The 23,768-nt window shown below is 41.4% G+C and overlaps 1 protein-coding gene and 1 long non-coding RNA gene across 2 annotated transcripts in view; one reads left to right on the forward strand and one right to left on the reverse strand.

Moving 5' to 3' along the window:
* LOC114019090 overlaps positions 1–5,358 on the reverse strand; it is a 92,211-nt gene extending 86,853 nt beyond the window's left edge. Inside the window, exon 1 of the mRNA XM_027820544.3 lies at positions 4,752–5,358. Within this exon, the coding sequence (XP_027676345.2) occupies positions 4,752–4,820 (69 nt within the window). The 5' untranslated portion in view covers positions 4,821–5,358. The remainder of the gene's footprint in view (positions 1–4,751) is intronic.
* The window catches only part of LOC114019092, a 169,176-nt gene that overhangs the window by 81,607 nt on the left and 63,801 nt on the right, over positions 1–23,768 (forward strand). The window lies entirely within an intron of this gene.

A 23,768-nucleotide genomic window follows, 5' to 3' on the forward strand; every position in this document is an offset into this window, starting at 1 on the left:
TTATCTTCCTCACATCTTGAATAAATGTGCATTTGCTCTTGTTTCTAAAGTAATGGGTTTGCTGAGCTTACAGTATCATCAGCCTATAATTAATTGGGATGGATAGTTAAGCATTTGCACAACTATAAACTTCATTTTTTGTTTGTTTGGTTTGTTACACGTCATGTTACGTTATTTCATGAGATCACATGTCCTAAGATGTTGTCCAAAGTCTTTTCACAGAAAAGGTGGCAAGGGTAGGGGAGGAAAGCAATGCAAATACCCCAAACCAGCCCTTATTGAAACCATCTGGTAGCAATTTAGGCAGATGTAAATAAGAAGAAGGATAATGTGTCTCTCCTGGGAGGCCTGCCAGGTGAATTTCAATAGTTTATTTGTAGTTTTCAATATGCAATGACCTTATCAAATGATAGAATCAAATTCTATTTGTTATTCTGCTAGGTTCTGAAGCATAAAAGGGATCACACCTTCCACCAGGAACTGAATATTGTTAAGTCTTTATGTTTATAAAAGTTAAGATGTTGTCAGTATTGAGAAGAATGGATGTTCTTTAGTGGTATAGGCATTGCCTTACCAAACCAAACCAGTGGCCCACCTAACTGCATATCATGTCTCTGACAGAAACAGCCAGTGCATGGGTATGTCAGAGCAAAGTATAAAGTGCAGAGGACTTCTACATCCAGAGTGGCTAGGATGGTGTTTTCAGGAAGATCACCAATGGATTGTAGTTTCCTTAGGAAGTCAGTGGTATCTTTAAGATAGCTGGGACTGCTGGTAGCGTAGGGCCTGAGGAGGGAGTCTACATAGCCAGACAATCCTGCTGTCAGGGTGCCAATGCCTGAGATGATGGGGTGTCCAGGATTTCCAGGTTTATGGATCTTGGGTAGCAGATAGAATACCCCAGGTCAGGGTTGCAAGGGTGTGTCTGTACGGATTTGTTCTTGTGCTTTTTCAGGGATTTTCTTGAGCAAATGCTGTAAATTCTTTTGGTAACCCTCAGTGGGATCAGAGGGTAATGGCTTGTAGAAAGTGGTGTTGGAGAGCGGCCTAGCAGCCTCTTGTTCGTATTCCGACCTATTCATGATGACGACAGCACCTCCTTTGTCAGCCTTTTTGATTATGATGTCAGAGTTGTTTCTGAGGCTGTGGATGGCATTGTGTTCCGCACGGCTGAGGTTATGGGGCAAGTGATGCTGCTTTTCCACAATTTCAGCCCGTGCACGTCGGCGGAAGCATTCTATGTAGAAGTCCAGTCTGCGGTCTCGACCTTCAGGAGGAGTCCACCTAGAATCCTTCTTTTTGTAGTGTTGGTAGGGAGGTCTCTGTGGATTAGTATGTTGTTCAGAGGTATGTTGGAAATATTCCTTGAGTCGGGGACGTCGAATATAGGATTCTAGGTCACCACAGAACTGTATCATGTTCGTGGGGGTGGAGGGGCAGAAGGAGAGGCCCCAAGATAGGACAGATTCTTCTGCTGGGCTAAGAGTATAGCTGGAAAGATTAACAATATTGCTGGGTGGGTTAAGGGAACCACTGTTGTGGCCCCTTGTGGCATGTAGTAATTTAGATAGTTTAGTGTCCCTTTTCTTTTTTTCTTTTTCTTTTTCTTTTTCTTTTTTCTGATTATTGAATAAAAGGTAATCAAACATCTAAGTATCTATCTGTCCTCTGTCTATTTTGCTATGGATGGAATTGAGGTGCTGATTTTTCCATAACAATCGCCTTTTTTTTTTTAACCATTTCTCTACGGTTGGGCTATTTTTCTTTTTCCAATGAGAGGCTATCAATAGCCATAGCAGATGAGATTTTAATTCTTCATTTTCTTTTGTGTGACCATTTCCTCTGGGAAGTCCCAGGAGGATTACTAAAGGAGCATTTGGTAATAAATATCCAGCAATTGGTGTTATTTGGTTACAGATTGCAAATACTCTCTAATGACTGGACATATCCATCATATATGCATAAAATCTCCTCTTTCACCACAATTTTTCCAACATTTATCCCCACTCAGTCTCTATATATTCTTAACCTGACTGGTGTGAGGTACTATTGAAACAGTATCTTAAAGAAAATTTGCTTTTATCATGCTTTATGAGGTTGCTGGTCATCTTTTCCAGATCAAATCCCATTTCTCTGGGGTAATGTGTCTATCTGGGTCTTTTTCATAGCATGTCATGTATGGAAAATTTTTAATTTATGAAAGTTGTCTGCAAAGATTGATACCAATTAGGGTTTTTTTTTGTTTCCTACTTGCCCAGAAGCCATTGCTGCTATTAAAGTTCTCTTTTTATACACAACAGGGTTTCTAGAAAGTTCAGAAACATAGTGCCTAACTTGAAAGTACTGGTACCATGGGAGAGTTGGTCAGTCAAAGTTAATTTTGTCTCTAAATAAGTTAGAAAATTTTCTATGTTGAATAGCTGACCAGTCACCTGTATTCCATAGCTCTCCTAATCTTTAAAACTCTCTGGTTTGTGTTCTGGGTAGAGATCTAGATTATTTGCAATGAGGGTCCTCCAGTCCAGATGCTACTGAAATCCCAACAATAATAAATAAGAAAAAAACAGGATATCATGTTTGATTCAATGAACTTAACCCATAGGCTTCCCCAGATGTCTCATGTATTTTTCCCTTGCCATTCTTTGGTGGATTTCCGAGGATGGGTCCAGAACACCAGTTTGGCACAGAATTGGCTCTGCCTCTAACAATCTCCCAGCTAGTCAAATACAGTATGTTTAGCCAGTTCAGCATAACAGCAGCAGGTAATTTGCTGTAAGCCTGCATCATTCTCAACAACACATTCACATTAAGAACAGGCAGCTTTCTCCCCTTGTACTGCATCTCATTCAAGGACTGACGCAGGCACTTTGTAAGTGATATTTGTGTGCTGGGCTTTTTGTGAATGGGGAATGATGTGGTTAACAGACAGTTCAATGAGTACATTTACATATCGATGAAAATGATGGAGTTTTCTACCTTTGTTATTTTAAATTAGTTTTACTGATTTTTAAAAAGCCCTCATCTGGCTTTGTACCAGTAGTATCAAATATAAAACCTGATAAATTGAAACACTCAGTTATTGACAATGAAAATTTTCTGTCATTCCATTTTTCTGAGACTCTCACTGGGATATTTTCTACAGATACAACAGTCATAAAAAAAAAAAAAAAACTCCTCCTAAGGGAATTTTATTGAAGATCAGGAAGCAATAAGTTCATCCTGCAAAGACAATTCTCCCACCTCATAGACTGTAGATGCAGAAGCTTCCCACATTAAATAGTCTTATTACTGTACAGGGAAATAGGAGACAACCTGGCCGTGTTTAACTCAAATATGAACTGCAAGTGATTTCCCGCCCCCCCCCCACTTTAATAATATACTTGTTTTTATCTATAGACCTTTTGGAAGCTTTGGATCCCAGGAAAGCCTTACTAATGAGAAATGTATGAAATGTAAATGAATGAAAAATAATTTACTTAGCGTTTAAACTCTTTAGGACACAGACTTTTTTTGTAGACTGTGTTTGTACAGTGCCTAGCACCGTATCTACAATTTCTCAATACAATACAAATAATCATTAATAATAATAACAAATGTGAACAAAGATATGTTTTCTCCAAATGAGCCTTTCCATGACAAACTGCTTGTATTTTTTCCAGTTCTGCCCTTTAAATTTTGCCATTTGATGCACTTTGAATTTGTTGGTCTCTGCTCATAGTTCAGTGGTTGGGAAAGGCTTCGCTGTCTTTGATGGGAGGGTTAAATGGAGTGACCATAACACAGAGAGAGAATGAATGGGAAAGAATGAATGGAGCAGTTTATCTAGTTCTACTCCATTTCTTTAAAGTGAGAGCTTATATTTTTAATCATTCAGTAACTCCTCTCCAGTTCCTGCTGTCAGCCTGTCTCTGATGCTTAGCATCTTTGCTCCCTCTCTGCCCAGGTCTATTCAGAAACTCTATTCTTGTTGCCCATGGAAATGACTTTATTGCCATAAGCAGAGTTGAATGGAGCGTGAGCATTACTGTGTTCCTAAAGAGTAAGGGAAACACAATGAATGCTGTTAAAGTAGTGATGCGAAGCTTAAGACGTACATTTTCAAGAGGACAGTAACAGTCAAATACAGCACCCTGCAGCTTTCCACCTAAGAAATGAGCTGCAATCATTCTGCCATACTAACCAAAAGAGAAGAGGAAAAAAATCAAGAGATTTAAGTGACAGGTGTCCCGTAGATCTGCAAACTATCTGATACTTTCCTCCTGCCTTGAAGGTAAATACAGGCTGTGGCTATGTGGCAAATTATAGACTGACAGATTCTGCTGAGCACCTGAGCATCTTTATTCACAGTGATGAATGAAGAGCGTAATGCAGCACTTCAGACTAGTGAATGAAAGGTGTAGAGCAAGTCAAACCCATAAGTGGGTGTGGGGGGGAGGGAGGCAGAGAGTGAGAGATGCTGCAACATCCCTGGACTCTGATTCAGAGTGTTTTATTCTGTTCTGAATATCCAGTTCTATTACGTCAAGCTCTGTGGTACAGCTGCGATTGAGATATACGTTCCACAGCAAACATTGCTTACATCATTCGATCCCCCCCTTTGTGTACAATTTCATGGCTCTTGGTGTATAGTAAAACTCGCAGTTCATGCGTCCACTTACAGTAGGACATTGTGACTAAAACACTTTCCTCCTCCAAGGACTCCCCCTTACAATGGCATGTAAAAGAAAGAACAACCAAAAGAAAAGCCTTACCCTCTTTTTAAAAAATTGAAAGGCTGAGCACTTCTTGACTGGGAATCCATTCATGTCTTTGTTGACCATTTTCCACAATAAGGAGTACACAGTGATAGATCCAGTGTGGCACCTGCTTAGTTAGTGCATCTGTGATCCTCAGTATCTCTTCTCCAGACAGTTAATGAAGCCCGAGTAGGACTGGAGATTCACAAGCAGTGCCCAGGCGACGATCTGTCACACATTCATCCTGCTGCAACAGCTACTGCAGCAGCAGCAGCAGCAGCCTCTGCCAGCTTTCGGGTGCAATAGGCGATCAGCTGTGCTTAAACATTCCTCAAACGCATAAACGTAAACTCCTATAAAATCCAGTGACAGCCCACAAACCGCAGGCAGCAAAGCTCCGGCTAAGTGGGTCTCACATAAATCCTTGCCTTTCCTCTGGATGTGCTCCTCGTGTTCTATAAGCAACCAGGCTAGTGCATTCTTTTTGCTCCTCTTCTTCTTCAGGTGATGTGATTCACTGGTGTATGAGACAAGAGCTGTTTTTGATTGTGCAAGTTCCAGTGGGAGCTGCAGTTCAGCAACAGCAGAGAGAGAGGGAGAAAGAGAGAGAGAGAGCAAGAGAGAGATGCACAGGAAGGAGCAGCAGTGCACAAACAATCCTATCAGGGATGGGAGGAAGGCTCCGGGCACAAAGTACCAAAAGGCAATAGGATGATGCTGATAGCGCTTGTTTTACATTTGGACCACCTCAGTATACAAAGAAGGGGGGACCTGAGTCATTTAAAAAATGCTGTTCTTGTTTAGTTATCAAAGCATCAGGTTAGATGATATTATTCTGGAAAAAAGCCTTTGGATGACTTATGCCATTGCAGGGGGGGGGGGGTTAAATTGATTTTTTATGACAGGACACAATATAGAAAGAAAAGCCTTAAAGCTGCATGAGAAGTTTCAGTATAAAGAAAGCAGTGATTCCCATAAAATGCCATTGTCACATTTGCTGTAGAAATGCAGTAAATAGGTACATACAAATTCAATCAGGTTTGTGTTCCTTTCTAGATGCATAGATTCACAGACTTTAAGGCCAGAAGGGACATTAGCTCTTTGAGTCTGTCTTCCTGTAGATCACAGGCCATTAAATGACACCCAGTTATGCCTATATTGAGGTCCATAACTTGTGTTTAGCTAAAGCATACCTTCCAGAGAGGCATCCAGTCTTGACTTGACAACATCAAGGGACGGAGAATCCGCCCCTTTCCTTGGCAATGTGTTCCAATGGCTAATCACCCTCACTGTTAAAAATTGGTCCCTTATTTCTAATTTGAATTTGTCTGGCTTCAGCTTCCAGCCATTGGTTCTTGTTGTGTCTTTTCTTCACTGGATTAAAGACCCCTGTAGTACCCAGTATTCTTTCACTGTGAAGGTACTTAGACATTGTCATCAAGTCACCGCTCAGTCTTCTTTTTGATAAATTAAACAGATGGAGCTCTTTAAATCTCTCACTATAAGGAATTCTCTCCAGTCCTCAAATCATTTTTGTGGCTCTTCTCTGCTCCATCTCCAATTTTTTAACAAAAATTTGGACACTGGAGCTTTATGCAGTATTCCAGCATTGGTCTCACCAATGCTGTATACAGAGATAAAATCACCTCCGTACCCCTACTTATTACTCCCCTACTTATATATATATCCATGGATTGCATTAGCCCTTTTTGGCAAAGCATCACTCTGTGAGCTCATGTTCAGTTGTTTGCCCACTATGACCCCTGAATCCTTTTCAGAGTCACTGCTTTCCAGGATACCATCTGTGACAGTGCACTCCATATGATGTTATGAAAATATGCTTATGAGTGTGAATATAATATAACTGGAATATGCTTCATGCAGAAGGTCTCTTATAAGGTATCATTACAAAGCTTATAATCTACTGAGTGTGGTCATCCTATTTGTATAAATGTATAGTTCTTGTATCTGAAACTAAAAATATGAAATATAGCTCTGAGGTCCTATTGTAATTATGCAAAGTGTGGGCCATTAATGGTGGTTTGGAATCTTGATGGCTCCCATTAACCGGGACAATTGGTTATAAATGGCTCTGTTTACTTGTAAGTCTTCCTGTATACCTGTGTGCTGGCAAGTGGGTAATGAAGTCTTACAGTGACATGTGATCATGTCACCTGAACTGGAATCCATCTTTAACCCGGTGTTTTTCCATTGAAAAGAGGGGTGGGAACCCAGAGAGGGACAAAGGATTCCCGCCTTGTGCAAAAGATATATAAGGGGGTGGAACAGAACAAAGGGGGCTGCAGTCATGAGAAATCCCCTAGCTACCTCCTGAGCTGGAACAAGGACTGTATCAGGGGAAAGGATTGGGCCCAGACTAGGAAGGCATCCAGTCTGTGAAAGAAGCTTATTGAAACATCTCTGAGGGTGAGATTTTATCTGTATCCAGTTTTCTACTGTATTAGGCTTAGACTTGCGTGCTTTATTTTATTTTGCTTGGTAACTTACTTTGTTCTGTCTGTTATTACTTGGGACCACTTAAATCCTACTTTTTATATTTAATAAAATCATTTTTTACTTATTAATTAACCCAGAGCAAGTATTAATTCCTGGGGGAGCAAACAGCTGTGCATATCTCTCTATCAGTGTTATAAAGGGCAAACAATTTATGAGTTTACCCTGTAGAAGCTTTATACAGGGTAAAACAGATTTATTTGGGGTTTGGACCCCATTGGGAGCTGCGTATCTGAGTGCTGGAGACAGGAACACTTCTTAAGCTGTTTTCAGTTAAGCCTGCAGCTTGTGGGGGATGTGGTTCAGACTTGGATCTGTGTTTGCAGCAAGCAAGCATGTCTGGCTCAAACAAGGAAACATGCTGAAGTCCCAAGCTGGCAGGGAAAACGGGCTCAGAGGTAGTCTAGGCACATCAGGTGGCAGTCCCAAGGGGGTTTCTGTGATCCAACCCCTCACATCGTCCCCATTGTGTAGGTATGGCCTTCATTCCTTGTTCCTTGATGTATAACTTTGTATTTGGCTGTATTAAAATGAACTTTGTTTGAATTTGCCTAGCTTACCAAGTGATCCAGAACACCCTGTAGGACTGTCCTGTCCTCATCATTATCTACCATTCCACCAGTCTTTATGTTATCTGCAAATTTTATCAGCAGTGGTTTTATATTAACCTCCAGATCATTAGGAAAATATTAAATTGCATCTGTTCTTCTTCTAGTCTTTTAAACCTGGCACCCACCACACTAGTGGTATTGTTGGTTATCTTCATTATTATTATTATTATTATTAATTATTATTATTTATTTAATAATAATTGATTAATAATTAGTAGCATTATTTTATTTTACCATTCCTGGTGCCAGGGCTTCTGCCTTCAAAGTCTAATCAGAGACATACCTGACAGGTCTTTTTTTGCTCTTTATTTCTCCTCGGATTTTGGCGTATTTTCAACTGGACTTATTATCAGTTAGGCCAACCATGTTCCCATTAGAGAAGCAGCGGCTTTCAAAATAGCTTCATAGTTTTAAAATGTCTTAGGAGTTGTTCTTTTGAGCCAGGTGAGCTGCTCTCAGCTATGTAACCTGACACAGAGATGTCCAGATTTTGACAAGAATTCTTTTTATCAGAAATTCTTTTATCTCCATGGGTTCATGAGATCATATTTCCTAATGCTTTGCCAAGTTGTCCCAGGCTTCGTTGGTGATTGCAAGACTTAAAGCTATCATTGGAGTGTGAAAGTCATAAATGGCGATGGAAAAGATGCAGTTCACAGCTGTTTTTATACCAGTGTAAGCAGTGTCAGGATGAGCTCCACCCTGACATCTGGTGGTGAGGTGTGGCAAGTTGTGGAAAAAAAACTTCAGGGGCTGATCTCATTTGCATAGGCACACCCACCCCGCCTAGACTGAGGCCATAGCTGCCCAAATGGTCACTTCGGCTGCTGTGGGATCCCCAGTGTCTCTGTTATTGGGACAGGAAGAATAAATTGTTATTACCCTGATTAGGGGAACTGTGCTTGGAACTGTACTTGGCCTTTTGCTATGATGGAGGGACTCACCATCAACTAAGTAGCACTCGCTAGGCAAGGGTCATGGGTTCCAAAACTGTGTGAATGGAGAGAGACTTGAGACAGGTATTAGTACCTGGTGGTGTGGGCCCCTTTGTGAGGGCCTGAAGCACCAATTGCACCTCTGTCTCTCTCCACTGTAGAATGTCAGAGCTAATTTTGGGTCTATTAAGAGTCTTGCTACAGGTACTGTGCTGCATTCACTTTGGCCTTATGGTGCACCAGCACTAAGGCCCCCACTACTATGAGCTGAAATCACTAAGAGCTGAAATCACTGAGCACTGTGTCAAGTAGTGGGGAGCCGGAAGATCTAGAGTGCAGTGGTGCTGTTCGTGAGACGGTGAGCTGTGCAGAGCGGAGCCGTTCGTGAGACAGCGAGCTGAGCAGAGCTGTTTGTGAGACAGCGAGCTGTGCCGAGCGGAGCCGGTCGTGGTGGAGCAGAGCCGTCTGTGAGACAGCGGTGTGTTCGTGAGACGGCGAGCTGAGCAGAGCTGTTCGTGAGACGGCAGCTGTGCAGAGCGGAGCCGTTCGTGAGACAGCGAGCTGAGCGGAGCTGTTCGTGAGACAGCGAGCTGTGCAGAGCAGAGCCGGTCGTGGTGGAGCGGAGCCGTTCGTGAGACAGCGGCGTGTTCGTGAGACGGCGAGCTGAGCAGAGCTGTTCGTGAGACGGCGAGCTGTGCAGAGCGGAGCCGGTCGTGGTGGAGCGGAGCCGTTCGTGAGACAGCGTAGCAGAGCAGAGCCCTGTGGGGCAGTCAGCTTCAGGACACGTAGGGTGCCCCTTACCCCTTTCCCCCACACACAGGCACATTTCAGCCAGACTGGGGGAGTAACACTATGCAGATGAACTTTTGAACTCTGGGGCTGGACCTTTTGGACTTTGGGTGATTTGTGGATTGCTGGACTCAAGAGACGTTTGGGTGCTGGGACTCAAGAACCCGAGGGAAAGGGGCACGCCCCAATTTGCTTGGGGTGGTTTTTTTTGCTCATGGGTTGTGTTATGAATCCTGTTGGTGGTGTTTCCCCAACATAATGCCACATTGTTTCTCTCTGTTATTAAAAGGCTTTTTGCTACACTCAGACTATGTGCTTGCGAGAGGGGAAGTATTGCCTCTTGGAGGCGCCCAGGGGGGTGGTATATATTTGTCCCAGGTCACTGGGTGGGGGCTCGAGCCGGTTTGCATTGTGTTATTGGAATGGATCCCCTAGATATTGAACCCGGCCCTTGTTGCTGCCAGCTCTGATGGGCAGAAGGGTTACACCAGAATCCAGTAGTAATAAAGACTTAAGGCCCAAGAGTTTTCCTAAGAAAATCTATTCGGCTTTATTGTGAAGTCAAAGTACAGTTCCATAATTAAACCTGAAATAAACATACAACCCCTTGTTCACTGCATTTAACTTCAAATGAAAGGTATACAAATTGAGTAGGAAACCCCCTAAGGAGTTTGAACAAGTATAGTCGACGCCCTCTGCAGAGTTTCATTGTCAGTGTCCTAGAACACCAAAGCCTTTCATATACTTGGTGGCATGCCAGATGTAGCATAAAAGCAAGTACTGTAGGTACTTCAGATACTAAGCTGTAAGCTCACATGCTCACCAGCTAATAAGAGAGTTTTTATTAGGGTCGTCAGGAAAGAAATCCTACAAATACTCTAGTTACAAGATTTCAGTCAGTGAGAAAGTATAAGGTAATTCCTAAAATCCTGGAGGACAGGCCAATAGGTGGAGATCCTGATCTCTCAGATCTTCTTCAATTAGTCATGATTTATTGTTTGTATTACCATAGAACCAAGAGGCCTTCGTCACGGATCAGGACCCCATTTTGCTAGGCACAGCATAGACACAGAACAGCAAGACAGTCCCTGCACCAGACGGCTGACAGTCTGTGTATAAGACAAGAGACAACGGTAGATACAATACGGGATAAGGGAGCACTTGGAAACAGTGAGATGATATCGGTCAGCATGATGGGCAGAGGTCTCAGTACAACAGCAGCCTAACATTCTTCTTCTTTTTCGAGAGAAAATCTTAGGTATTTGGTCTAGCAGGCCTGGGTTTGATTCATTCTCCGTGTAGTGTTCTCAATGTTGCCCAAACCTATGATAAGTACAGAAAATATGCTTTGTACGCTAATGCAAATAGCTTGTCAATGTCAAACACTAGGTTCTTAAACAGGAGCTGTACAATAGCTGCTTATGGTCAACAAGCACTGTATCCTTTCCATTCCTAGTAGGGAAATGTTGATAATTTCCAACAGTTGATCCTGTACTTCCCCACTAGTCTTCATCAGCCAGAAAAGACACAGATCCCACTCAGAGCTCCTCTGAAACTGTGTAAGACTGAAACTCATACTGAAAAGACCAAACATTTGTTCCTGTAAGTCATTGTTCTGTCTCCCTGGAGTCAGATAGTTCAGTCTGACTACAGTCTCATCTTCTCAGCTCTAGGCCAGCTAATGACACATTGTGCTAAGGAGGAAGGAGCAGAGAAAGGGGAATTTCCACAGCTGTGAGAGGGAGAAATAACATCGTAGGGAGGGCTCAGAAGAGGAACAACTAGAGCAGTGTTGGGTTGGGGAACAGCCACAAGGGACTCTTGTCCTTCCTGTTCTTTAGGTGGTGATGATTTATTGACTATTCCAGTCTTTAGCAACCTACACTGGCTGACTAGTGAAGGAGATTTAATAGTTCTTTAGCACTAAAATAAGTCTTAAAATCACCTGCATACATTTATAACTGTTGCAATTTGAAGGTCTGATATTGCACGACCTTCTAGGCCTAGAAGCAATTGTTCTGTGTCTCACTGGAAATCTGGGAATCTCTTTTATTTTCAGTAGTATGTAGTTCATGTTTCCAGACTACCATGAAATATAAATATATAACATATTCTGCTGAAGGAAAACATCTCTCTATACTACAGGCCACCAAGCAATCCCCAGATGGTAATGAGCTTTGGTTGCTGCTGACCTGAACAGAATTCAGATGATGAAAATCTCCACATTCCAGCATCAATCAGCTGAGCCACAGAGTCTTCCTATTTGTATTTATAGCTGGTGTTTAATTTTTGTGTATTTGATTTCTTGTTATTTAATTACCTCAGGCATCTCTTTTCTTATGGTCCTATTTGCAAGGATTTAGCAATAATAAATAAAATAAAGTAGATCTTCACATAAAAAAAGACAAAAAAGGGCTAAATTCAGCCCAGGTGTTAAGCAGGCATAATTTTACTGAAATTGATGGAGACGTATTTACTTATACCAGTGCTGAATTTGTCCTAAAGCATTTAATCTAAAGAAACAAGGTAGAGCAAGGTCATCATTATTGTCACAGTTAATTAGATTTCCCTGCTATATCTAGATTAATCAGTAAGGTCTTAGGCTTCAAAGAGTGTGAAACCAATGTTAGAAAAAAGATAGCATTTTCTGGAAATCTTATCAGACCCATATTTCTCCTGAGCTTCTCTTTCATTTATAAAATCCATTCACAGAGAGAAACCATCATTCGGCAGCAGTCCCAGCATTCCGTATCCTTTATTACACAGGCTGTCACAGTCAACACTGACACTGAATGAATTCTCAGTGCAAACTCTGCAGCTCTGCTCCATTCATTCAGATTGTGTGTGTGTATGGTGTGTGTGTGTGACATTCCAGCATCAATGGGAATTTCATAGCTGTTAACAAAGTGCTGCTGGATGTGTAAGCACAGACTAACAGATGAAGCTAACTAAGGAGGAGGAAGCCAAATTAAAACCAAAGGGAAATACCCTACATGTTTATATATACTCATTAATAGGGTGTGAAAGTAAATATATAAATGATACTCATTAGTAGGGTGTGAAGGTAAATATATAAATGATAAAATATAATCAGCCTTGTATAAAAACAATATAAACCAATAGTGATTCCAGATGAAAAAGCACTCATGTTCAAATTAAGGTCTTATGATGAATATATTTTTCACACACACATGCAGGCACGCACACTCCCACTTCCACCACTCCCTCCCCTGGCACATTAATTTGGATAGGTCAATGTCATAACATTACTATAGAGGCTGGAGAGAAATAATGACATTATTAATGCATGGTCCATCTACAGAAAACTTTTGGTCCTTATAATAGCTGACTCCGTGGATATAGTAAATGACCTGAGTTTTGATGGATCAAAACAAAATATATGATGTTTATAGGGTTATAACAGCTGCCCAGGCTTGCAAAAAATTATGTCTGAAATAATTAATAATCATCTTTGACTAGTTGTCAACAGTATGATCACCAGTATGAAAGAGTTAATGGCTTTAGGAGACATAGGCAATCATATCCATAGATTGTGAGATGAACACACAGTCTATCATTCTGCCTAGATTCCATTTTAAGTTTGCTACAGAGATTTTGCAAGCTTGGTGTGACACTAAGAACCTCTTGATGCCAACTTGCAAAGGGTTCACTGTTGTGTAACAGGAACTTCTATCAGGCCTGACAAACTTACTACACCTAACAAATGTATGCAATGATTATATTTAAAAAGTTATGTCTGTTCTACTGAGAACATGTCCTTACAGTTTGTATTAAGGTGTTACTCCCCAGCAGAGGTAAAAACTCGTTTTGCCAGGCAGGGTGTATTTTCAGATGCCTACCTTGGTTTGTATGTAAATTAAGCATTGTAAAGCCAACACAGTGGAAGACCCATTAACATGTGCAATTCAACAGGAAAAACCGGTCAACAGAGGGATGTGAAACAAATAGGAGTATAGGTTTCAGAGTGTTGTTTCAGCTCAAACAGGAGTATAGGAAGGCACATTTGAGCCAGCACCACAGGGAAGGGACCATAGGAGTCCTTCTGTCTTAGGGAGGAGAAAACAATGAGTTTGAGGAAATATAAGGAGAAGCAAAAAGACATTTTATCAGCTTCACTGAGGAAGCAAAAAAAGGGCAGTGCTTTTTGCATTCATGAAGGTTGGATCCCGGCCATGTGGCCTAGTGAAGATAAGATGTTGCTTTCGGTTCGAAATTGCTTTAGACAAGGATTTTATCCTTAACATTAAGTGTAGTCTCTAAGAAGCGCATTATACCTATTGTTTTACCTGTAACCCATTGTTCTTATTATTCTTGGCCACTCTCTCTTAAATCTTAATCTTTGGAAATAAAATTATATATTTGTTTTTGCTATAAATAGACTTCAGGGCTGTTCTGTTAAAGAACCTGATCCTGAGTATTACCAGTCAAGCTGTGGATACACTGTCTCTTTGGGGACAGTATACCTGGTAACTGCTGTGAGTGTCCTGTGACAGTGGCTGGATACTATGGGGAGATGTTTCTGGGGAGTTCGGGGACTGGGATACACAAAGTATTAACTTACAAGGCAAAGGTGGGGCTGGCAGAGCCCAGAGGAGAGTGCGTGCGTGGCCGAAGGACTGGCCATTCAGGAGCTAACATCCAGCTACCGCAAGGAAGACTCCCTCATGCTGGAGGCAGGAGGATAACATGGTGACTCACAGTCCTGGACGCTCTGAGGCGAGACATGAAGCCAAGTGTGACACGTCGGTAAATCTGTATTGGTGACCACATTAGTCCTGACACTATTAAACAGAAGCTGCTCCATAGGAATTATCATATCAAGAGCCCATGTGGTCTATGGTAAATGCTGGCGGTTTTATGGGAGGGTATAAAATGCCCGTAAAGTAACCTTTGATGATTTCATCCATTTGATTTGGTAGGCCCAGTTTCATATTTGGCTGTTTTAGTTAACTCACATAGGTTCATTCAAATTGGCATTTAGTGTCCAAATACTAAAGATGTGGGAATCACTTCAGTAGATCTCAGAACAAACCTTAATGATCATTTTGGGGGTCTGTTATTTTCAAGAATTTCAGGCCAGGTCCAGGAAAGATTTCTGAATATAGGCTGGGGCTATCCAATTCACCTACCCACTTCCTCTAGTCCAATGTTTCTCAACGACCAGTCAGTGGACCAGCGCCGGTTCCTGAGATCTCCCTGACACAGTTTAGGAAAGCAGCAAACCGGTCCCTGGTATCAAAACACTGCTGTAGTCCAATTCCCTCAAAGAGGCAATCAACTAGTCATCCCCATGTCCTGGGCTCACAATGCCTTAACTGTCTTGTAATGTCTCTTGGAAGCCAGTAGCTGATTCTTTCTTTCATTGATGGCCCTCTCATTTTTTCGTCTGGATCATCAGAGGGCATCTGTTGACACAGGGATTTCCCCATCCTCTCTATTGAGCATGCCACAGAAATGCCTCATAATCTCTAACACTGTAATTAGAGAACCTCCAGTTTGTTTTGCAAGGGGGTATTAGGAAAGAGGAGGCAATTCCTGGGGTGTGTGAGGAGAAGAAGGGAACAGGTCTGAGTGGGTGAGCTGAGGCAAATATGGGAATGATTCTATGGGTATGTCTACACAGAAATTAAAAACCCGTGGCTGGCCCATCCCAGCTGACTTGGGATCACAGGGCTTGGGTTCAGTTAGGGTTCAGATGTTCAAACCTGGGCTCTAGGACCCTGCAGGCCTGAGCCTGAATTTCTATACAGAAATGAAATAGCCCCACAGCTGGAGCCTCCAGTCATAGGGAGGACATGGTGGATTCATTTAACCCATCTCATGTTTCTGCCAGTGGCAAGCTTGAGCTAGGAGTCCACTTGAGATTCCCCTGTTTATGCATCCCAGGATTACATTAGATCTTTTGGCCACAGCATCACCGTGGAAGCTCATGTTCATCTTATTATCCACCAGGACTCCCAAAACTTTTTTGTAGTCACTGCTTCCCAGCCTAGAGTCCCCCATGCTGTAAGTATGGCCTACATTCTTGGTTCCTAGATGTGTATATTTACATTTAATGATATTAAAATGCTTACCAAACAATCCAGATCCAACCACTACATTATCTTGTCTGGGATCGATGTCAGACTGACAGGCCTATAATTATCCACGTCATCCTGTTTAGTCTTTTAAAATATTGGCACAACATTAGCTTTCTTCCAGTCATCTGGAACTTCCCTCTGTTCCAAGACTGATTGAAAATCAACACTGATGGTGCAGTGGTCATTATTATCATTGTGAAATGTTTATAGGTGAAATTATGGGTACTCTGACATTATGTCTTGGAGACTGTGAACAGACAAAGGGGACCAAACAGCTTTTTCCATATTAAGGGGAAAGAATGTATGGTGGCAGATGCCCTGTCCAGGAAAGAGGATTCTGACCTGCTGCCTCTGGGACAGCCAGTGACTAAAACTCCTGCAGTTTTGTAAGGGGGGAAGTGTGACCCTAAGAGCACCCCCCAAATGCCAGATGGGAAGGGACTCCCTGGTATGTAGCAGTGAGTTTCAGTTGGTCTGACCAGCCTGATGTACCTCAACTATTGTCATAATCAGTATCTCAAATGTGTTGTGTAAGGTATCATATGCAAACTGGTGACACACTGGGGATTAATATAATGGTGAATTGTATGTATTAACACTCTATGATGAATTATGGATATTCACTAACTTTTACTCTTTAAAGTCTGTGAACAAAAAAAGGGAGAGACTCACAGACACTTGGGAAGTCAACCTGTGGAACTGCTTGCCAGAGGATGTTGTGAAGGCCAAGACTATAACAGGGTTCAAAAAAGAACTAGATAAATCCAGGGAGGATAGGTCCATTGATGGCTATTAGCCAGGGTGGGCAGGGATGGTGTCCCTAGCCTCTGTTTGCCAGAAGCTGGGAATGGACAACAAGGAATGGATCACTTGGTGATTACCTGTTCTGTTAATTCCCTCTGGGGCATCTGGCATTGGCCACTGTTGGAAAACAGCATACTGGACTAGATGGATCTTTGGTCTGACCCAGTATGGCCGTTCTTATGTTCTTAAAGACTGTAGCTTGTTATATCTTAGACACTAGAAAGCTCTCTCTTTTTGATTAAATAAACTTGTTATTTTTTATCTAAACCAGACTGGTGCAGTGTTTGAATTGAAGTGACTTTTAGCTCCAGTTAAAGTAGTAAGCCATGCTTTTGTCTCTTTAAAGGATAAATGAACTTTATTACTTCTCTGAGTGTTTCAGGAGAGGGCTGGCCTCTTCAGGGAAGTCATTTGGGGGGGAAATTTGAGACTGGGAGTGTGTGGGGGTTACCCTACATGTAGTAACCAAGGTTGGTGGAGACCAGGATGGGGCTGTTGTGTTGTAGGCAGGCTACTGGGGTCAGGGTGATAAACTAGCGCTGCACCACACAGACATTACAGGAATTGCATGCTTGTCTGCTTGCCAGTGTCTGGGCTGTGAGCCACAGCAGCAGAGCATTTAAGCACCCAGAATTACAGGGCAGATGGTGACACAACCCCTCACTGGGGGTTGGGTTGAAGCCCAGAACTTCACAAACCAATACTGCTTTCTTCCTTGATTGCAGCTTTTTGGGCACCTAATAAAGTGTTCTTTAAAAATTCCCAATTATCATTCACATTTTTCTGATTAAATTCTTCCTCCCAGCTGATTTGGCTCATAATTGTTTTCAGCTTTTTGCAATTGGCCCTTTTAAAGCATCAAGGATATGTATCACTGGTCTAGACTTTATTCTGTTTGTACATTATAAATATGATCCAGTCATCATCCTGCATCCTGCAGGCGCCTCATCCTGCAAAGAAGCGTGAGAGTATCTTCATGCACGTGAGTAGTGCCAGTGAACTCACTGGGATTTCTCATGTGCATAAATGTTGTCAGGATCCAGGTCTAGGACTGCAAACTCTTTGTTGCAGGGAACTCATCTTCTATGTATTTCACATGCAGGGTCTAGCACATGGTGGGGTGTATAAAATAATAATAATAAAAATCTGATCAGGGCACGTGTCTTTTACCAGCTTCCTCAGCTTCCTCTTCCTCTATCCCCGGAGAATACTATAGCTATGGAGTGACCTAAAAAGGCAACATCTCTTTAAAGCTGTTCCCAAACCATGGAAACCTCATTATGGTTAAGTGTATTTAAAACAGGGTGACTGGACCTTCAAACTGAGAAGTGTCCAGCCCCACCTAAGACCCATTTAGCTCCCCACCCCAGATGGAGAAAATGAACAATGTCAGATGACAGTCAGGTCATATGGCTAATGCAGGTCTTCTGGGGGTATAAATAGGACAGAAGTCTGTGGCTAGCTAAAGAAGACAGAAGGAAAGACTCTAGGTAGAAAACTTTGGGTGTTGCTGTTTGATAAAGAGCAGGGAGAGACTCAATGGAAAAGGAGGGCTGGATGAGGTGCTCTACACAGAGAGACAGTCCCCAGCTCACAGGTGGAAAGCCTGGGGAGTGCAAACTTGCCTGGAACAGGAGCCAGCTAAGAAGGCAGGAGTGTGGAATGCAAGTCTGGTAGAGGAAAGCCTAAGCAGGGACAGGACTAAGAGCCCTCCACCAAGGGTTTTTGAGCTCGCTATGAAGATGATGTGGGAGCTTTTGTGTTTCTTTTTGAACTTTGCTAATAAACCAAGACCCCAAGAAGGAGTGTTACCTGATGCATAAAAACCTCTGACAAAGTTTTTGGGGGGCCCAAGGTGGGGGAGTGAGGCAGTGGTCAGTCCAAAGCCAGACTAATTCTGGCATCATAGAGGATAAAAAGAGAAATATTTCTAATGTGTCAACAGATTTGGGATACAAACCAGAAGCCACACAACTTTAGCCCATAGCAGGGAGCCTAGCTGTTGAGAGTGAGAGAGGTTTTCAGTGTAATTGTTATCAATATTGTATTGCAAGCCTTATGCTCTCTCAAGTGAGCGGGATGGCAAAGAGATCTGATTTCCTCCAGAAAATCAGCATTCTGCAATCTGAAAATTTGGGGAATGTCAATCTTTCTCCATCTTCCTTTGCAAAAGTAAGGCAGAGATTTGTCCAAGATATAAGGAAAGTAATACCTGAAACTAAAGCTCTGGTTTTCAGGTTGATTTGGGTCTTTTCTTAGTTCCATTAGTCAATGTTCCTTGACAGGAGTTACATAATTCTGAATTATGGTTATTGGAGTCAGCAGGAGTAAGCTTTAGCCTTTAGCTAGCATTATTAGTCACTGTTATGTTTGATATATATCCAGATAGCAAAGATATCATGTAAACACAAAGAAGTGGAACTATTTTAGCATAATGAAATTGAAACTTTTCCTTTATAAATGTTTCAGTCTTGGGTAGCCTCATGAAATATGCACCCCACTTCCAAGATTCCCTCAAATCCTACTGATTTAAACCACACCAGCATATGTCAGTACAGTCACTTGATGGGATTATAAAGATATGTAGTTTTTAAATTATACTGTTTCAGAAAATAATTTGTTTCCAATTTTCAGACAAGGAGCATCATTTTTTTTCTTCTTTACGCTTTAGACTTAAGGTTGTCTGGTTATGACCTTTGTGACTGTGGTTGAATAGGTTTGACTTGCTATAGGAACAGACACTGAGAGTTTGTGAGTATTTGGATCTGTGTGTGTTTGAGAAGGTTATATAAGTAGGTATGTAGCTTTTCACTGTACTTCCTGGATTTTGAGGTTTCCACTTCTCTGTTATTGTTCCTTAGCAACCTTAACTAGTTCTCACAAAGTGTTTTTATTTTTGAATTTGTAATAACATCTGGGTTACAGAGAATGAATCAGCTACATCTGTGAAATATTAGTGGAATCACAGTAGGCAGTCACACATCATGAAGTTTCAGATAGGCCAGACAACTCTTCTGATCAACTACAATAAATGTCTGAGATTCAGAGAATGTTAAAAGTGGACTGTATATTAAATAATTAATATTCATGCAAAAGCACATTCAGTAACTAATTATGGTGCATCTATATTCTTCATCAAATGCATCAGGACATCCTGAAGATTTTGTATATTGGAAAAAATATAATTGGCAAATTTGGCCATAATCTCCTATCATCCAGATTAGCATACAGAGAAAATGGGTTGTCTCCTTCAACCAATATCTTAGGAATTCAGAGAGAATTCATTTTATAAATAGGGGTATCAGAATGTCATAAGCTAGGGAAAGTCTTGAGAACTGAGGGTTGGAGAAAGAACACCAAGATATCAAGGCTTGAGTATTCCAACCTTTGCCAGAGATAGACTTGGCTATGAGGGGTAAAAGAGAACCTATTTTTATAGAGCTGCCCAAAAAATATGAAATTCTGATATTTTTAGACAAAAAAGGGGGCACATTTTTCACAAAAATGTTCACAAAAAATTCATCCTATTTTTTCAACCAGCTCTACATTTTTTAAAAAAATGAAATTTTGAGGAATGTTTTCACATTTTTCAACCACTATTAAATTAATTATGGAATTATGATGTTGGGCCTTGTCTAGTGCCTCAAGTTAGGTTTTTGACTCATCAGTGTAAATTTTTAAATTTACATCATTTTGGTTTGCTGTTGTACACTTGTATAGCTAACTATGTGGATGTATTTATTTAACTATTTTGACTGTCCGCATCTTACAATAATTAATGTGTGCAATATCATATTAAAAACCACAAGTTACTAACTGAAAGGCCCCTTAAGAAGCCCTCATTAGACAATTCCTCAGCCTGTCCTCTCCCAAATGCCCAAGAATAATGATGAGGTTCACAGCTTGCTCAAAAGGATAGCAAATCTAGGCTCTGGTGAGCCATAGGGGGCTGGAGTTTCCCTCATAGAACACCCCCTGTGGGTAGGCATCTTCATTTGGAACCATGGGCTTCATTTCTTCCATCAACCTAGCTACCACAAGGAGGTGTATTAACTACAGTGATGGGAGAACCCCTCCTGTTGTGTTTACACTGAAGCACTACAGCAGTGCAACTGCAGTTGTGACACTGTAGTATTTTAAGTGTAGACATAGGTTAATTATCCAAGAGCAGATCAGAATCTAAATGGTGAATCTGTGTTATGAATGGCAGATGCAAACCTTTGGTCAGGGAGAATCTTTTCTAAGACTTCTGGTTGCTTTCTGCAGCCCACAAGTGTTACCTGAATTATAGCTGGCTGAGGCGCCATCCAGATATTTCTCAAGAAGTAAACCCCAAACCTATTCAGATACTGGGCCATTCCATTATATCAGATGGGTCTGATGAAATGGACAGAGGGAGCTAGGTCTCGTTAGCATATTGATGCATGTGCATATCTTCTTATTAATGGTTCAATGGGGTGGGGGTGGGGGAGTGGTGATAATACTGAATGTTGCATTAAGAGCTTTTTAGGGCAGAGAAACTATCTTCTGGAACTTCTCACCCTACTCGGGACAACAGTTGTATCAACAACACTTGACTGTGTTACAAAGTTGCAGGTGATACTGTTGACAATGATCATGAACACTTTTGGGCTGATTCGCCCTACACTTACAAATCAGGAGTAACTCCACTGAAGTCAATTGAGCTAGACTAGCGTAAGTGAGAGGGGAATCAAGCATTTGTCATCCATCATTAGGAGGAAGTAAATGATCAAAACCACCATTCAATTTCTGTTCATTTCCCAAACCTGACTGAGTGGGGTCTAGGAAAACTAAATTACCCTGAATACCGCAAGAGTTGTCCAGCTACATCTTCTTAATTATCTTGTCCAGAAAGGAAGGTAGCATATAGGTCTATAGCTAACAAGATTGTCAATGTCAATAGATGATTTCTTGAGAAAAGGCCTGGAAATAGCTTCCTTAAGACCAAATGGCATTCTCAAGGGAGGAATTGACAATATTATCCACCAGTGAGCCCAGTACTTCCCCACTGGCCTTCACCAGCCAAGGGTAACATATATCCAACTCACAAGTCATGGCCAAAAGCACCCCATTGCCTCCAGCATCTCAGTGAATGGCATATTAAATATTGCCTGTCCCATTGGCTACAAATCCAGAACAAACTGCATCATCAGCACCGACCTTAAGGTACAACTTCTGGCTGTCTGGGAAAGTTTCATTGAGATAAAGCAATGAATGGAGTGAAGCACAGAGAGGGTATATGGATAAGGGGGCATCTGTGTGGCAGAGTTACAGAAGATATACAATAGTTTAACACATTACTGCAGATTGTATTGTTAACAAGTGAATACGAAGCTGTGCGTCTTCAGCTTTGTACAGTTTCATCATTTGTTATACCCAGCTTCACCGCCAGCATACCAGATTGCTGTGATAGGCTGATAATGAGTCCTACTGGAGTGAAATGTGTGTCTACACTGTCAAATGTGGTCTAGAAAAACTAGTTCTAAGAGCTACTCGCGGTACCATAGAAATTATAAATGGCTTGGTATGCTCACTGCATGTCAGTATTCATAACTCACTTCTGGCTCACAGATGTTCTCAACAGAGATGAGCCTGACTAAAAACTTACTTCCAACGTCTCCCGCAACCCTTCAACCAAATTTTGGAAGTGTCTTGGGCTAGTCTAAACCCCACATCCAAATACACCAGAACTTTGAAATATTTGGATCTGGCCTCTGATCAGAACCTCGTGATTCAGTTCCATCTCCAGTGTTGAGATCCAAAGTGTGGAAATAAACAGAAAGGTCTGGGTATTTCTCAAGGGTGCACCAAGCTCTTTTCTGTGTTTTTTATATTGGATTGCAAAGCCAATCTCCCCTCTTTTTTGCTGTCCCTCCTTTTTTTAATGTTTGGTTTAAAGAGAACAACAGTGTTCCTTATGTCTGTGGGTAGGGAGAGATTCAAAGTGAAGGTGTGACATGATTGACACAATAAGTACCAAAGAGATAAGTAGACCAACATCAGATAACATGAACTACTGCTTAGGGGTCATAAAGAACGGTCCTTTTGACATTTTCTAATGTTATAGTTAAACTGATAGAATCAAATCTCTATACCTGGTTGGGTGAACTATGCTAAAGCTTAGCTGCACTCTGTTATTATGCACAGGAATTCAACTTAGCACTGATAAATACTGAACTATAAACCACTGCAGAGTTCAAGAGATTTCTTGGTTTCAGAATGTTCTTCTGATGTTCCAGCATTGTAACTTGGGACTTATTATATATTGCTGTTTCTTTTAATCTAATATATTTAGTTTCAATGTCAGTTTTAGATATTCTCTCTGGAACTACATAAAAAACCAAGGCTGGATCATCACCCAGCTTTATGGAAATTCAGTGTGAGCAATTATGAGCTGAACCTTGACAAGGTTGCATTTATAAGGCAGAACAAATAGGGGAGTTTATTGAGAGTGACTGTTCACTGAGCAGCACAAACAAAACAAAATGCAAATCTGCTCACTTAGCTGCTGCTTGCATTGTGCTTTCTGCACTGATGGCACATGATCTGAACTCCAGTATCTCTTCTACATGCCACTCGGCAGGGAATATTGCTAAAGACTTGCATATTATACTGCTGCTTCTCGTGAGCATAGTCAGTCAGGGGAACAGCCATATTAATGTAGCCAGGTTAATCCCCTTTTTAAATGAATGTGCTTCCATCCTACACTGATTCTTACACTGTCACAGAACGCTCGTGTTGGGCGGTCTCTCTCCATCCTTGAAAGCGTTTAGCTTTTTAAAAGTTTTGTTTTCTCACTGAAATGGATCGTTTTAAAATTTATCTCCTTTATCTCCCTTTTTCCTTTTTGTGCCACTGAATGCAATTGAAAGTCCTATGTCTGCTTTCTTTGGGAGAGGGTTGACCCTCTTCTTCTCCCCCCTCCACTTGTTAATTTTGACCCTATGGTTTACTATTTTGTAACTTGTCAAAACTTCCTCAGTTTAGGAACTCTTACAGAGAAGCAAAAGCAAAAGTGAAACATTGTAACTCTGCCAGGGTTTGGACCTTGCAGAAAAGGAAACATCTTTGAAATTTCAATTTTTTTCCATAATATTTTCCATTTTTGATGACCTCTACTGGAGACGCACACAGTTCTAACATAGCTCTTAAGTAAATTTTCAAGTTGAGGTGTGTAAATCTCATTGATTTTCAATGAGCCTTAAGCTTTTCAGTTCCTAAATCACTTCTGAAAATAGACTTTAAGCTCTTAAATCA

The sequence above is a fragment of the Chelonia mydas genome, chromosome 3, assembly GCF_015237465.2.
Source record: "Chelonia mydas isolate rCheMyd1 chromosome 3, rCheMyd1.pri.v2, whole genome shotgun sequence".
In the NCBI taxonomy this organism is placed as follows: Eukaryota; Metazoa; Chordata; order Testudines; family Cheloniidae; genus Chelonia; species Chelonia mydas.